Source organism: Gastrolobium bilobum, unplaced genomic scaffold, assembly GCF_033153095.1.
Source record: "Gastrolobium bilobum isolate Gb01-03AN ecotype WA unplaced genomic scaffold, APGP_CSIRO_Gbil_v1 utg22961, whole genome shotgun sequence".
In the NCBI taxonomy this organism is placed as follows: domain Eukaryota; kingdom Viridiplantae; phylum Streptophyta; class Magnoliopsida; order Fabales; family Fabaceae; genus Gastrolobium; species Gastrolobium bilobum.
In genome coordinates, this window is record NW_026897314.1 from 247,433 (window position 1) to 264,174 (window position 16,742).

Below are 16,742 nucleotides of genomic sequence, written 5' to 3' on the forward strand. Positions count from 1 at the left end.
TTCATATTATAACTAATTATTGTATGTTTAAAAATTCTTTTCGAGAATCTTTATTTACAGCAAAACAATCAGAACAAAGACACGTAATTATTGTTCAAACCATTTTTTTAAGTTGGGGTGCATGCAACCAAGTGAAAAGGAAGATACGTAATGAAATAGTGTAAATCTTAAGGATAGAATTATTCTATATCAAAACTTTCAACATCATTACAACTCCATTAAATATGGTATCGATTTAGCTTCAAACTTCTTTGGCCTCTAAATAAAAGTCAGATTATATCATGCAACGAATTGATTGTTTCCATAATAGTTATTACATTGCCTATTTATATCTGTCAAAGATACCCATTTATCCTAAAAAAAAATTATTTCAACGGAAAAAAAAAAAAAAAAAGAATCGAAGCTGGGCTTTCACATGTGATTGACCCAGAAAAGAAAAAAAGGCGGAAAGAAAAGAAAGGAGGCGAAGAGAGGGGGGAGTTACACTTACCAAATCAATTTTGAGACTGTAAAAATCTAGTGTGTGTATATATATATATATACAAATTGCAGAAGTGAGTAAAAGCAAAACAAAATCAAATTCAAAATCCAAAGTATCAACTATATACTCTATTCTTCCTACCCTTTGATGTGTATTAGACAATGAACAATGTCACTGCCAAAACTATACCAAAAAAAAAAACATTTTGTCACCTTGTATGGTCTTACACAAGAAAGTTGGCTAAGTTAACACCTAAACATCGTATACAGGCAAGCGCTCTGCTATAGAGACGCGGCAAATTGGACACTTCTTACACTTCTCCGAGCAAATACTGCAGTTCATGGAAATCAAGCATAAGGCCAAAGTATGAATACAATGCAAGAAATTGTCTCATTGACCATATCATCACATATTTGATCTTACCTGCAAAGCACACGATGCCTGCATGGGAGCAATACAACGCCAATCTCTCCCTCAAAACAAATTCTGCATAACACTTTCTCCTGGAAACAAAAGACATATATACGAAAATGTTGGCTAAATGAAACTTAATAATGAATCAAATCAAAGCAGTGACAACAACATTTCCATTTTAACCAAATGAATTTGGCTCCTACAAACCAAATAAACGGCTGAGATTATGATAAAATACATTCTCGTGACCATGTGAATAGCGAACAATGAAGTTATAATCTACTCTGTTATTTTTTCAATCAACGATTATAATTTCCTCATAATTACATGTTAGCTCAGCTATTAAAAAGTGCAACTAATAGTACTGTGTAATAGCTGCCACACTTTAATGATACACTAATGATAGTAAATAGAATTATAATTTATGATCATCAACCCAGCCATATTTCCACCATATTCATTAGACTAACAGGTTTTGATTTACAACACCAAAACACGGGCATGAATGTATAAAATAATACTTTGCTTCATCTGTAATATATAGTGTTTAGGCAACTAATCACTAAGATTTACTCAAGAGGACTTCTAATATAAAGAATATTGTTAGAAATAATATTAATTTATTATTATTAGAATAGTCTTGAATAGTCTAGATTGTGGGCTTGGCCCATTAGGTCTTTTAGTCTCTATAAATAGAGAGCCTCCTTGTACAGACTTACACACTTGAATATACAATATATTTCAGATTCAATTTGGTATCAGAGCTCTCGATCTGAGGGCTCTGCTTCCGCATATATATCTTTTCCTTTCTTTTTACTGCCGCGCATCATACCGGCAACCATCCTTTCACACCTAACCCTTATTTAGTCACAAATTTCTTGTCCTCAACCTCGTATCATCAGGAAAAAGATCCTCAGCCTCCGTTCATCGCCGGAAACCGCCACAAAACCACCGTCCGCCACTGTTCACCGCCGTCAGACTGCTTTTCCGGCGACTTTTTCAACCAACCACCACGCGATCAGGAGCGGCTCAGGGAGGCGACCCTGTCTGTCCAAGCCGCGTGTTGATCGGAGCATCCACGCGCCGCCACGCGCCGGTGGAAGTCTCCGGCGGCCGAACCACTGTTCCGACGCGTGAGCCACCGTCCGGCCACCGTTCCAGGCCGGACCACCACCATCTTGCTCGCCTCCTCACCCTCTTTCCAGATCTGGTCTCCGTTCGTTGTGGGTCCCATCCGTTTGAAAGATATCAGTGAAAAACCTGCTGTTTGGACACTTTTGTGCAACGTTTTTGCGCGATTTCTTGCTTTCTTGTAGTTCTTTGCTATTTTCTGGTCATCTCCTTTTTATTTTGTGATGGAGGGCTCAAATAATGCGTCCAAAAACACGACTGGCATCATCTCCGGTACTACCCCATCTCCATTCTTTTCTCGGGCCAGTGATTCCAATTGGAACAGTGGACGCGGTCGCAGACGTGGCCGCAGACAGAGGCCTCGTTGCAATTATTGCCAGAATCTTGGGCATTTTGAAGAACGCTGCTATAGGAAGTACCCTCATTTGAAGCCACCGTCTGTCAAATTTGCTCAAACTGATGTTATGCCACCTTCAACTGGATTAGTAACTCTTTCAAGTGCCGACTATGAGGCACTTCTCAAGAAGGTTTCTTCTCAGCATCCTACTCAAGACACTGGTAATCATGTTGCTTGTTTTTATCAATCATCTCTTGGACCCTGGATAATAGACTCAGGTGCTACTAATCATCTTTGTGGTAATAAAGATCTCTTCACTTCACTTTCTTATTCTAATAACCTACCCCCTGTCACTCTTGCTGATGGCACTAAGGCTCCTGCTCGTGGAATTGGGGAAGCCAACCCTACTCCCCTTTTAACTTTGAGTTCTGAATAACTAGAGATCTCTGAACTCCCTTTATTTGTATATAATAAACCTCTTCCTGGCGCCTTTTTAATATATCGGAGAATTCTAATAACTGCATCCCAATGGGAGTCACAGGGAGAATCAAGAAATTGACTTGCAACACTCACTGCGAAGGAGATATCTGGCCTTTTTATATGGCCTGAAGCAATCTCCTCGGGCCTGGTTTAGCCGCTTTAGTTCAGTTGTTGAATCCTTTGGATTAATCAGAAGCAAAGCCGATCATTTTGTCTTTTACCGGCATAGCTCTTCTGGCCAGTGCGTTTATCTCCTGGTCTATGTTGATGACATTATCATTACAGGCAGTGATCAGACCGGGATTGATCAGTTGAAAGAGCATTTATTCAATCAATTTCAGACCAAAGATCTTGGCAGACTTCGATATTTCTTGGGGATCGAAGTTGCACAGTCTAGGCGGGGCATTTCCATCTGTCAGAGGAAGTATGCACTGGATATCCTAGATGAGACTGGCATGTTAGGCTGTAAACCCATTGATACACCTATGGACCCCAATGTTAAGTTATTACCAGGACAGGGGGAGCCACTGCCAGATCCTAGTCGCTACCGCCGACTAGTTGGAAAATTGAATTATCTTACTGTGACAAGGCCAGATATCTCCTTCGCAGTGAGTGTTGCAAGTCAATTTCTTGATTCTCCCTGTGACTCCCATTGGGATGCAGTTATTAGAATTCTCCGATATATTAAAAAGGCGCCAGGAAGAGGTTTATTATATACAAATAAAGGGAGTTCAGAGATCTCTAGTTATTCAGATGCTGACTGGGCAGGTTCTCCTTCAGATAGACGATCCACCTCAGGGTATTGTGTTCTCTTCGGAGGAAATTTGATCTCTTGGAAGAGTAAGAAGCAAACTGTGGTCGCCAGATCCAGTGCGGAGGCAGAATATCGGGCAATGGCAAGCAACCTGTGAGCTCATCTAGCTGAGTCAATTGCTGAAGGAACTCCATCTCTGTGAACAAAGGCCTATGAAGCTCATTTGTGACAACCAAGCCGCTTTGCATATATCCTCTAACCCAGTCTTTCATGAGAGGACCAAGCATATAGAAATTGACTGTCATTTTGTTAGAGAAAAGATCCAGTCAAGGGAGATTGAGACAGCATTTGTCAATTCCAATGATCAACTTGCGGATGTATTCACTAAAGCTCTTAGAGGTCCCCGAATAGATCATATTTGTAACAAGCTGGGAGCTTTTGATATATACGCACCAGCTTGAGGGGGAGTGTTAGAAATAATATTAATTTATTATTATTAGAATAGTCTAGATTGTGGGCTTGGCCCATTAGGTCTTTTAGTCTCTATAAATAGAGAGCCTCCTTGTACAGACTTACACACTTGAATATACAATATATTTCAGATTCAATTAATATTATAAACGAATGATACCATTTACCATGTCAGCAGCATCCTAAATTGCATACGATGGTGACCCGTGCCATTGCGGATGGCTTCTTAACACATCATATAAGAACCCTTGGAAAATACACAGCGCAAGCACATGACTAAAAAAGTACGCAGAAGTTAGAAGTTTTACATTTTTAAGTCTTTCATACTCCTGTTGGCTGTATTTTGTAATTTCCGTCTGCTCACCAAGAGCTGCCTGAAGTCTCCAAACCTGACATTAGATAATTTTAAGCATGCTAATGAAGGAAATCATAGAGTTATTGACTTACTAAGAATTTTTGTGCATACTATTAAATCGATGAACATAATGAACTAAAACCTATGCAGATTGTTTCAACTTTCAACCATACTACACATGTCCATATCCATCTATATGAATAGATAGGAATATATTCCACCATAAATTTATATCTATATATATTATAAGAATCGTCATCACCTCCTCAGCAAGATCCTTTTTAGGCATTTTCTTAACAATCTCAGGAGGATAACCACAGAATGTATTATACCTGTGCAGTGGAAAGCCAAATGTACAAAGATCATTAGAAATAACTACTAGGTGAACATATATCAATAAATTGAAAATAGCTTAATGTATCTGTGTATCATAAGACAGAGCAAAAAGCCCTTCCTTGAATATGAAAACAAAGTTGCCAAGATATACCGAAAAATATGAAGCAAGTATAAACCAAATGTTAAAGCTCCTTTTAAGGTCAAAGCTTTTGTTTGGACAGCTATACTCAATAGTACTAATGACTAGTTGCGGGTTAGATGGCCTCGCATTGCTCTCTCTCGTGACATGTGTGTCCTGTGCAGATCTGCATCTGAAACCACGTCTCATTTATTTCTCCATTGCCCAGTTGTGCATTTCCTTTGGAATAAACTTGATTGGCATTTTTTGTGAGCAATGGATTTGCCATGGTTCATTGGATCAATTTCTACAAATTTACAAGGGTTTGGTAAGAAGGATAACAAAATCTTGTGGCAATGTTCTGTTTATGGTATTTTGTGGTTGGAAAGGAATACCTCCATCTTCAAGGGTGTTTCCTCTCCTCTGAATTTGTTATGGGATTAGAATCGTTTTCATGGTTTCTCTTTGGTGATCATCACGTGGTTTCTTTAAGGATATCAGTATTTCAGATATGCAAAGGGATTGGACAGCTCTCCTACAAAGACTGGCTTTTACTTGTTTCCTTTTTTTCTCTGTTTTTTCTCCTTTTGTATTATATTCGTTGGGATTTCTTATCCTCCAATCTTTTGTACTTCTATTTCTTTCTTTCTCTAGTAAAATTTCTTCTTTTAATAAAAAAATATATATTAAAATATTGACCATGGAAGTACTATCTGCTCCCATCAAAGCCGCTAAATCATAAGAGTTTCCATGCCCTCTAGTGAATTCCATTCTATCAAGGTGGTTACTATGAATCACATCTTTGTTGTAGTCACCTAAAATAAAATCCTGATGCAGCCTTTTGGGGCATACTTAACAGATTTTGTATTTCCTCTTTTTTGCTATTTTTCAAATATTATTCATATGTCAGATATCACAGGAGAAAAAAAAAATTACTCCAAGAGACATTGCAAGGGAATGTATGAGACACAACATATTAATTACATCAGTGATGGTACACGCTTAGGTTGCAGTCATGCTTACCCAGATGCTCCCTCATGGTACAATTGTGCCTGTTCTTCCCGACTCCCTTCATCAATTGACCACCAACCTAATAATCTGATTCCATGATTTGTCAGATGGAGTTTTAGCACATTACATGCGTATAGTAATTCAAGATCACAGCTGCTCTTTTTGAAAACTTTGATCCCAATAGACATTGGATTTGTCATCTCCAATCAGATAGCGGTAAAAATAACAAGGAAAGAAATTCAGATAGCAACCTTGAGGTTTGGAGATATTATGTTCAATTTGTGTACTGAACCAATAAGAGCATCTTTTTGAAAAATTTGACCCCAATATACATTGGATTTGTCAACTACATTCATAGTAGTGGTAAAAATAATACTATAGAATAAAATCAGATTACTCCGTGTCCCTTGGGGTTTGGAGACATCCTTGGGTAGACATCAATGACACATGTTCAGTTCGTGAACTGAACCAATAAGAGCATCCAGTTGGTTTGACCAATTCTACATGAAAGGACCCAAATTCAAAAAATTCAAACTACTTGTCACATTCTATTGGCTCAGTGCACAATACTTGGTATCTACCCAAGAATTTTCCCAGGGTTTGACACGATACCGCTTTGCAACCTCGTGGTTCTCAAAGAATCATTCTATCTTTGAGCTTCATATTCTTACCATATAACTGAGCTGTTTTTATCCAAATTTAACATAAAATAGCTTGTGGTTAATATCTGAAATACTAAATATTATTACTTGAATATTCGTGTATAAATGTTTATAATATATACTCTAAAGCAAATAATGACTTTCTTAATAAAGAGCTGATTCTAGGGAAACATATAAAAAGAAAATCAGACTTGTAATCTATCACATCTTCCCTATAATCTAACCTATCATAATCTATCTAATAAAAGGAGAAAACGAATCTACAATAATTAGACAATTCTTCAAACTATATTTACAACATGAATAGAATGTGGTAATCAAGGATTTGTTCGATTTGAAAAAAGCTGAGGGAAAGCAGTTTTATGTAGCAACATGTGCCACTCACATGTTAAATTTAGTTATAAATTGGACAAAAGAGCTCACAATTAAGTGATGACAGAATAAAGCTCAGGGAAACAGAATGACAAAATGAAATCAGACCAAACAACAGAGTTTAAATCTAAAGTTTTCCCTAATAATAATAAAAGATTATTAATTACCTAGAACCATGGCGCAAGAATCCCAAGCAATCATGAGCTGTTGAAGAAAGTCTAAAATATATTCCTCCACCAGCTCCACTTCGTACAATAAGCACAAGTTTCTCCACCAATTTAGATGCAGATAGCAGTACACCAGCACCTTGCAGTAGGAAAAGGGGAGAGAAAATAACGGGAAGAGATATATATACAGCACAAGCAGGTGTTCCCTGAAATGCAAAACAGCTCAGATCTCCAAATTCAACATTTCAAAGGCTGGCCAAGCACACAATTCAGTAACATTGCATACCTCTAAATGCATACAAAGAAGAATCTGGAATACAATAACTGGTACTTTCATGAAATGACCTCCTACATCTTGCAGGCTACACATTCTCTCCTGGTGTTGATTTTCCTCAGAAGAAACCATTAAACCACTGTTCCATTCAAGATATCTAATAGTAGTAGAAGCTGAACTGCCTTCTCTTGAATTTCTATGAATGACCGGATTAGACCACTTTGTACATACAAGAAAAGCAAAGCACTCGGCGATACTGCAGAATAATAGGCCAATAAAAACCTCATAAAATTTCAAGTCAACATTCTAAGAAACATAAAGCTAAACACCAAATACATTTTAGGGCTTAAGATAGAGAAACCTACGCAAAGTTAATAAATAAGTCCCACCAGCCCAGAGCACCTACATCACCTGTATTAGACAAGAAAAACAAAGAAAAAGACGAACTTATGCGTAAAAAATATGTCAATCCTATAAAAACAAGAGTAACCAAAATGTATTAGTAGTCACTTATATGTTATCACATATTCCGAAAAGGAAAAATTTCATGACATGGACTCCATTGCATTCTTTAATTAAAAAAATTATCCTGACATTGCATGATCATCCAGTGCTTGTCTTTATAGTAGGTATATAGAACATCCAGTCCAAAATAGTAGGTATGTAACGAATATTTCTGTAAATTAAAAAATTAAATTGTATTTAAAATGAATAAAGTTTTATGATATATTTCCCTTTTCTTTGTGAAAGATAGACAAAACGTGAATTGACTATTTTACAACATTGTTAGTGCCACTCAAATGATATATGATAACATAGGGGGAAAATAAAATAAACTTCTGCTTCACTGTTGAGCAATCATACCTAATTAACTCCAACTCATTAAATGGGCACTTAATTCAAAGAAAACCACATTTTCAAGGAGACTCAAGAAAACTGAAATTTGGTATTGTTTATTCTTTCTTTTTTGTGCATAACTAAAAGTCTTATCTTGTCAGGGAAACTACTGAAGAACGATAAAACAAAATATACCGTGTCAACTTTACAACAGCAGTATAAGACAATATTTCACAAGGGATCACAAGACATAACATTGCTATCGTGACATAAAAAAATTATAATGACAAAATTTATAAATAATAAAACCACTCCCCATTAAACCCAGACTAGTGGGGGTAGGGGTGACGGCAATCCTTGTACGTAGCCTTACCCTTGCATATTTGCAAAGAGGCTGTTTCCTGGATTCGAACCCGTACCTTTCAATCACAAAGGAGTTATTTTACACTCTAGGCTCCCCCTATCGAATTTATAAAGAATAAATGAAAAAATTCATCTATCAAACTTCTGAAGAAAAAAAAGTTACCACTCAGTTTTAGGAGAGTGAAAACTGTAGCAGCAATGAAGAACACCATAGAGATTGCAACCCAAAAGTGCTACAAAAACAACATGAAAAACATTTTCAATGTAATTAAGCTATTATAACTTCCAGTCATAAAATACTTTAATAATTAAAAAAAAGGCAAGATCATACTGGAAATAACATAACAAACATCACAAATTTTTTAATTGACTGGAGAGGCAATTTGTAATCAGGTAAAATGTCTTCTATTAAATATCAATATAGAAATAAAATGAGATCACACAAATCAAAAGACATCAAGGGCTTAAATTTTAAATAAGATATGTTTTGATTTTATTCAAGTAAAGCTAAGCATGGCAATATCTGTTAATGAGAGAGACAAAAAAAAAGGACAGCAGAATGGGGGAAAGACCCTTGACAAGAAAGAATCTTGGTAGCAATGACTACATAGTTGTTTCAAACAATGGTTAGAGTATTATTAAAGTCCTCAAACACCTATATGACCAAAAACTGATATGAAAAAGTCAACCAACAACATAATCATTTCTGTCAACACCAAAGCTTCAGTTCCAAGAATTTTCCTCCAATATCTCAGGAAATAGTATTCTAAAAGAAAATTCAAGGCATTTCATGCAATTTAGAAAACAAAGGAGAAGAGAAAAACAATATTCCTGCTTGATATTTCAAATTGTCCTACACTCTTAAACTGGAAACATATTCAGTTTACCAAGAGATAAATTCAATAGGCGCTCATGAAAGCGTCAGAGCTAGCTGCTACAAGTGTGCAACGTCCATTAAAGGCATAAAACAACGGATATTATAAATATTTAGCTGTTAAATTTGTTGTCACATATCAGCAACAGATTAATTGGATTAATAGCACAGAATATTTCCTAATAAAAGCATTTTTTAACTATTTAGTGCATGTCACAATCAATTATCTAAAGAGAGTACTGCACTGGATTTGTGAAGCATGACAAAGATATTCTCAAATGCAAGCTAAAGCATACAAAGCTCTTCTATTGAACTACTTAAAATGGCCAAAAGTACAATTTCCAAACAATTTATATCGCTGAACTTAAAATTAGAAGTTTTTTAAAAAGGCAACAGCAGTTTCTCCACAGCATACTAAAATATCTAATATTAAAAGAGCATCAATAAGCGTTATTGAAGATGGAATTGACACTAAATTCATTTCAATTTCACTCTTTTGACAATATTTTAAAACCCTCAGCCATACAGCTTTCGCACATGATTTCTTGATGCAATTTTACGTGGCATCTACAATTAGATAGAATTACTCTGGTGTCTAGCCCACTTTTCCCCATATAAAATTAAATCATTAAATTATCAATCTTGAACACCACAAGACCAACATTGCTTCAATCTCTTTTATGTTTAAATTAGTTAATTACATTAAAAAAAACCAACAAAGACCATAAAAAACAAACTGATATTTAGGACATTTACTGAAAGAAAATACTGCACCCTATGCCTATCTTTTTTACAAATTATTGATATAAAAGCCTTACAGGAAGAGTTTCCCATATTGCCGTATCACTCATGTTTTCTTCATCCCCTGGCATTAGAGCCCTACACATTCTGCACAGAAAACAAGCATCCGTTGGTTACAAATGACTGAGAAATAATAGTTTAATTACTAAGGTTTATATTAGGAAAGAACGCAGAGAGCAATCAATGAGAATTGAATGGTTAACGTAACAGATTGCATGAGGGGGAATAAGGGAAATTAAGTGATTTGTTAACATATTTCCAGCAAGGCAATCAAGGGGAATCAAGGGGGATAGTTGACCTATATGGCTATATGAAAAAAGATGGGGAGTACATTGAAGCAGGCAAATAAGTAGACGACAGTGGCGAGAGTGCAAGGTCTCTTGAATACCCTGTATTATCTTTTTACAAGTTCAGTTTTTATCATGCATTGTAAGTCAACCACAGTGGTATTGATAGCATATTAGTCACTCAGAGGAATAATACAGTAGATTTACCCCAACTATGAGAGCTATCCTAAAGAAATTACCTGAAATTGTCAACGAGAATAATGATTTCAAATGTTAGTAAGGGAAGGAACACAATCTTCAGATTGACTGCGGCAATGCCTTGAACTGTGTAAGAACAAACGCATTAGTATAACTGGAGATCTTGCAGAAATATCACTACAGAAATTTAAGTCTTCTATCACAACAAAAGACAAAAAGGATATGCAAAATTCTCACATTTCTATAATAGGAATCTGTGAGCATCAATTTAACTAGATGAACAAATCATACCAACTTAATATTTCTTTAGAAATACTCCATGCACAAAATAATTGGAAATCTGTAATTATGCAAGGACGAAGGCAAGGAGTTGTAATGTACCATATAAGCTCTCAAGATATATACAAAGGAGCAATTCAAATGCAATAAGCAATGGCGTTGCAACGATGGCATGGCACGGTGCCCACTGTCATAACATAGAAAATCAGTACTGCATTTCATCATAATCATTGACAGAAAGTCAGAAACAAAAATTATACTAGATAATAGTAATCTATTTCTAGGTTTCTGTGTTGGACAGATTCAAGGCGGTGTTTAGGAGGTGTTTGACGGTGATGGAAGTGTTTGGATGGTTATTTCAGATTTGAATTAGGGTAGGAACGAACCCGCTCTGATACCATATTGAAAAGAAGTTTTTGTATATTGATATTGAATAAATTACATGAGTGAGTATTTATACAAGAAAGAATCGCTAAGAATGACTAAGCGATGACTAATCAATCCTATCACAATCCTAATCACAATCAATTCTAATCAATCACAATTAATCCTAATCAATCATAATCAATCCTAATTAATAGGAAATAAAAACGGAAACATGTTTGAATTCTAATTTTCTACACTATTAATATAAGAGAAAACAAGGAGCCAATAACCTTATTTTGAGGTTTTATCCATAATGGCCAAAGAACAATACACAGACTCATGGCTTCGAAGTCAAAAGGCCCAAAATCCACAACAACTAAACTAAAACTCAAAATAGAAGCTGTCTCAAATTTCAGTTAAGAATGATAATGGCATACATGTCGATTACGGGGAGCTGATGGCGCTGGTAATGAAAACCTTCCTCGAGCCACAACGGCATGGAACATCCAAAGAGGCGAAAATATTATCCTGTGTATTAAAGTTGAGGTCAGTAATTAATAATCACCATCTTGTCAAAACCCAATACACACTACACCTTCCCATTCATCTTTATTATCACATAATTTTCATATTAACAGAATTTTTAGACAACACCATCAACCCCACCATCTTTTTTCAAGCCCATTTTAACATTTTATTATTTATTTATAGGGAAAGTGTTTGTCCATTTAAATGACAGAATATTGTGTCATTTTAAGTGAAACGGTAGTATTTTACTTAATATTATCAATAACCTCCCACGATGATCTTCCATTGTGTGACAAGTCTCTCTCATGATAAAACACAGTCGTTTTATTTAGAACGAGACGATGTTCTATCCTTTAAAAGGACAATTACTTTTCCTTTTATTTATTTGCTTAAAGACTACGAGTTCTACTGGACTTACACCAAACTAGAATCATAATATTTTCTTGATCATCCCCTACAATACAATGAAGGGTGTTGAGAATAGTAGACTATGTAGCTCAATTAATAACTTCAGGACTGGCGTTGCAATTATTTAAATTGAAAACCATAGTAAATTCCAAATAGTATTGATATGTTAAGGATGCGTACAAGAATCGCCCTCACCCCGCACTCGCTAGTCGGGTTTAATTGGGGAGTGGTTCATTTTTTTTATTGATATGTTGAGGCACATCTCCCAACAATATGAAGCCACTTACATCCACCACCTACAGAGCCTTTCTAACCATTCAGTCTTTTGACTAAAGGCAGGGCCCACTTTTGGTAGCTTTTCAGCATGCAGGCTTTATATCAACTCCAATTGAAGCAAAAGCTTGTGCACTCTTTGATTATCTTGGTCCATAAAAAAATAAACCATCCCCCGTTAAACCTGGACTAGAGAGGGTAGGGATATCTTGGTCTATCAGGTGCTATAATACAAGTTCACAATAATAAAGTGTATTTGTTTTCACTCTAGGCCATAACTTTAATTAACAATCATCTTCACCCCATTCTCCATTTTCCACCTGCTCAACCAAGCAGACTCTTCTGCTTGTATGAACAAATTTATACAGCAGAAAACATGTCATTGCTGAATTAAAAACTCTCCAAGCACACAGCCTACACCAAAACTAGGGGGGTAGAACGGGATAAAATAAACACTGCTAATAATCCCCATGTTGCACCTTTATGACGGGAATTATATTCTTACCAAAACGGGTTCAATAGCGTCTTATTAGTAACACAATTCTTATGATTGTGACATTTTTAATGGTAAAATCCCTTACATATTAGCACCAGAATCCTCGGTTCGTAATCTGCATATGTATCCAGAAACAAAAAACACGTTTTGTTATTAATCAATTCGTATTAGCACCCATATTCGTTACTGAGAAATTTAATCACAGGGTAAACCTTGGAAATTTTGGGTCAACCACAGTGGCACAGTAATGAGAAAGAAGAACCACAGTCCAGTAGTGATTAACAAATTCACGCTCTTTAGTTATTTTCCCATTACAAAACATAAGTAGATAAGGCATTGCATGTGGGACCAAACCATCTTCTCTTTCTGGAACACACTCATTCGGGTAATTTCATAAACCCCACGACTTTAATAAACAGAACCAACAACAAGAATAAATACAGATACAGCTAAGAAAATTTCCGATAGCTTCACGCTTAAACAAAACCACCAAAACCAAAACTTTGTCAAATGATTCCCAAATTCCGCATTCAATTGAAGCAAAATCGAAACCCCTCGAACCAATAACGAAAATTTAAGAGAAGAGAGGAAGAAGAACTAACCACCAAGAGCACGAGAGACGGTGATCGAGCTTGAAAAGGAGGAAGAGAGTGAAGCACAAGAGAAAGGTGTGGGCAGCGAGTGCCTGTGCAGACTTCAAAACCCTACGCCAGCTCATCTTCCCAAAGTCGCTTCCTTTGTCAAATTCAAAGCACACAGAAACCAAATCCCAATCCTCCCAAAAAAAAGAGGAATTGTATTAAGAGGAAGAAGAAGAATTGGTGCAGAACAATCCAAAAAAAAAACCTAACTTTGTGAGGGATTTTGTGAGAGAGTTATATTTCTACGTTGGTAGATGAAAACCCATTACAGGGGGCGCCATTTGAAAGAGGAAAGCAAAAAGGGTTGAATTGAATAGGAAAAACCCCTTTTTCATTAATATAAAACAAAACCCATTAACACTCTCTCTCTCTCTCTCTCTCTCTTAGTCTTCACTGTTTTGTTCTGCGTTCAAAGTCTTCGCTTTTACTCATGCCAAACCAAAACCTCCGGGCTTTTTGACCCTTATAACCCTTTATTATTAATTAATTACCGATTTGACCTTGATTATAAACTATTTCAAAAATTTAACCCCCTCAGAAAACATAACACCAATCTGCCCCTGTTTGACCGTTGACCACCAAGCCTACCCGGGTACACCCCTCTGTACCCGGATATTTTTTGAAAATTTTTGTCTACCCGGGTAGGGAGGCGTGTACCCGGGTATTGTTCTTCGTACCTGAAAAATTGCTTGAATTATTTACCCGGGTAGAGAGGGGTGTACCCGGGTAAATCTTCGACCACCCATTTGGTATTTTCTCTCTCTTTTTTACAGCTAATGAGATAGATCAGTATTATCAAGTTAAGCATGCCTAACCAATTTGAAGAGCTTTTAGCTTTGAGAATGGATTTGGAATTTCCATACATCAACACTTTACTGCTCATCAAAGCGGTCCCTGTTCGTATCGATTATGATGGGGTCTACTTTTATGTACGTCAAAATCGCGCTCCTATATATAAATGTGGTACCGGGTCTATTGGGGAGAGTGAGACGGAAAGAAAATAAAGACAGGGTTCATGGTACAGAAATTTAGTGTGAGCATGCAGCTTTTCATTTTACTGGTAAATGACGAATTATCACGTTCAGGGAAGACATGCATGGGACAAGGTTTGTGGTTGTGGATTTATACTGTTAACTGAGAATTCTCTTTCTGAAATAATCATTGAAAAATATTTGTGTGCTTTACAGACCCAAAAAAGTTGCAGAGGCAGAGCACGTGATAGTCGGTGCCTCTATATTCAAAGCTTGGAGAAGAAGAGTGCATGAGAGATCCAAAGAGTAATCATACCGGGTGGTTGAAGATTTACCCGGGTACACCCCTCTCTACCCGGGTAAATAATTCAAGCAATTTTTCAGGTACGAAGAACAATACCCGGGTACACGCCTCCCTACCCGGATAGACAAAAATTTTCAAAAAATACCCGGGTACAGAGGGGTGTACCCGGGTAGGCTTGGTGGTCAACGGTCAAACAGGGGCAGATTAGTGTTATGTTTTTTGAGGGGGTTAAATTTTTGAAATAGTTTATAATCAAGGTCAAATCGGTAATTAATTAATAATAAAGAGTTATAAGGGTAAAAAAGCCAAAACCTCCGTGTTTTGATTTGGGCGCTTTCCTGGTTTTGCTAATTTTGAGGATTGAATGACTAATATGTCCCTCTTTTCATTTTTATTTTTATTTTTATTTTTTGTTTATATGTCATCGTGAAAAGGAAAGACGTTTGCACGAATGAGGAGTGATCTGAATCCGCACGCACACGCTAAGCAAAGCATATAATTATAGGTTTTATAAGATTTATCTTTTAAAGCATAATATTTATCTTGTAAAAAAATTGATGATGTAATGTTATAGAGATTCGTTATGTGTTTTAATTTTTTATTTTTTATTTTGCTTTAAAAGTGTGGGTCCCACAAAATATTATGTGTGTAAGAAAAAAATTTGTGTCATGTTAAAGGACAAACTAAAACCCCTATAATTATAATGGGATTCTATTTTTTCATGTTGTAGGAGATAGTTATCTCCTACTATAAACATATGATATTGTGGAACCTACCACCTATTATTAATAAGAAAAAAGAAAAGTAGTTATAAAGTAAAATGAGATAATGATTTTCCAATTATAATATACTTCCGTTTTATGAAGTTTAGCAGAGTTTACAAACTTTACATTAGGATAAAAATTTTATATTCTTGTACTATTCAACAAGAATTGGCGCGGGTGCACGTGGAAACGGGTTTGAGTCGAATTTCAATTTGAGTCTTAACCAAAAAATTATATATATATATTTATTTTTTTTAATTTTAGTTAATTCATATCATAATATATTTAAATTATATTAAATACAGAGCATCTTTGTAGGTAGTATCAAGAAAAATTATAATTTTATTAAATATTTTTTAATTTTATAAAAAATATTTTGGTTTTTTTATACAAGTGAAAATTGAATACATAACCTAATACAACTTATCCAAATCTTTCACCAAAAATATTTGAAGTTTTAGATAGGTCAAATTATAATTTTAACTCAAACCAAATTATAATTAATTATATAATTACATATAATAAGTATAATTTGTTAAAATTTAATCCGGACCGAGGTCACACCCAAATTATATGTGGCTCCGTCAGTAGGTTTAAGTTAAGTCCAATCTCATATATATATATATATATATATATATATATATATATATATATATATATATATATATATATATGAAAAAATATCTCTACAGTCACTTTAGATAAGATTATCTACAACTAGCCAAAAACTATGTCATTTTGATCAATGAATGATGTTTCTGTAATTTTAGATGAATTAATGAAGGGTGTTTCAGTAAAATATATATGATAAAATAAAATAAAAAGTACGGAAACACTCTTCATTAATTCACCTAAAATTACAGAAACACTCTTCATTAATCAAAACGACGTAGTTTTTGGCTAACTGTAGATAACCTTATCTAAAGTGGCTGTATAAATGTTTATCCCATATATATATATAAAGGTTTATATTTCTGCAGCTGTTGTAC

At 35.4% G+C, this 16,742-nt stretch overlaps 1 protein-coding gene across 2 annotated transcripts; it reads right to left on the reverse strand.

Moving 5' to 3' along the window:
* Positions 1–509: 509 nt before the first annotated feature.
* On the reverse strand, positions 510–14,010 carry LOC133305917 (uncharacterized). Of its 2 annotated transcripts, XM_061506172.1 has the most exons (15): positions 13,676–14,010; positions 11,806–11,896; positions 11,105–11,189; positions 10,765–10,849; positions 10,256–10,325; positions 8,727–8,796; positions 7,729–7,774; positions 7,581–7,619; positions 7,376–7,502; positions 7,090–7,295; positions 5,901–5,975; positions 4,686–4,755; positions 4,377–4,457; positions 905–984; positions 510–812 (listed from the first exon to the last, which is right to left on the reverse strand). In XM_061506172.1, the coding sequence occupies exons 1-15, from the start codon at positions 13,789–13,791 to the stop codon at positions 734–736; spliced, it is 1,320 nt and encodes a 439-aa protein (XP_061362156.1). In that variant the 5' UTR covers positions 13,792–14,010; the 3' UTR covers positions 510–733. The 2 variants fall into 2 exon arrangements, with proteins under 2 accessions (XP_061362156.1, XP_061362155.1); XM_061506171.1 differs by having other exon boundaries at positions 7,376–7,619.
* Between the last annotated feature and the right edge of the window lie 2,732 nt (positions 14,011–16,742).

What these genes read in the sequence shown, in the direction of transcription:
- LOC133305917 (XM_061506171.1), bottom strand. Translation starts at nt 13,791, where the DNA reads ATGAGCTGGCGTAGGGTTTTGAAGTCTGCACAGGCACTCGCTGCCCAC. An exon ending in CACTCTCCTAAAACTGAGTG is followed by an intron (nt 7,775 to 8,726) that starts GTAACTTTTTTT and finishes TGTCTAATACAG; the next exon opens with GTGATGTAGGTGCTCTGGGC. An exon ending in TACCATGAGGGAGCATCTGG is followed by an intron (nt 4,756 to 5,900) that starts GTAAGCATGACT and finishes TCCACTGCACAG; the next exon opens with GTATAATACATTCTGTGGTT.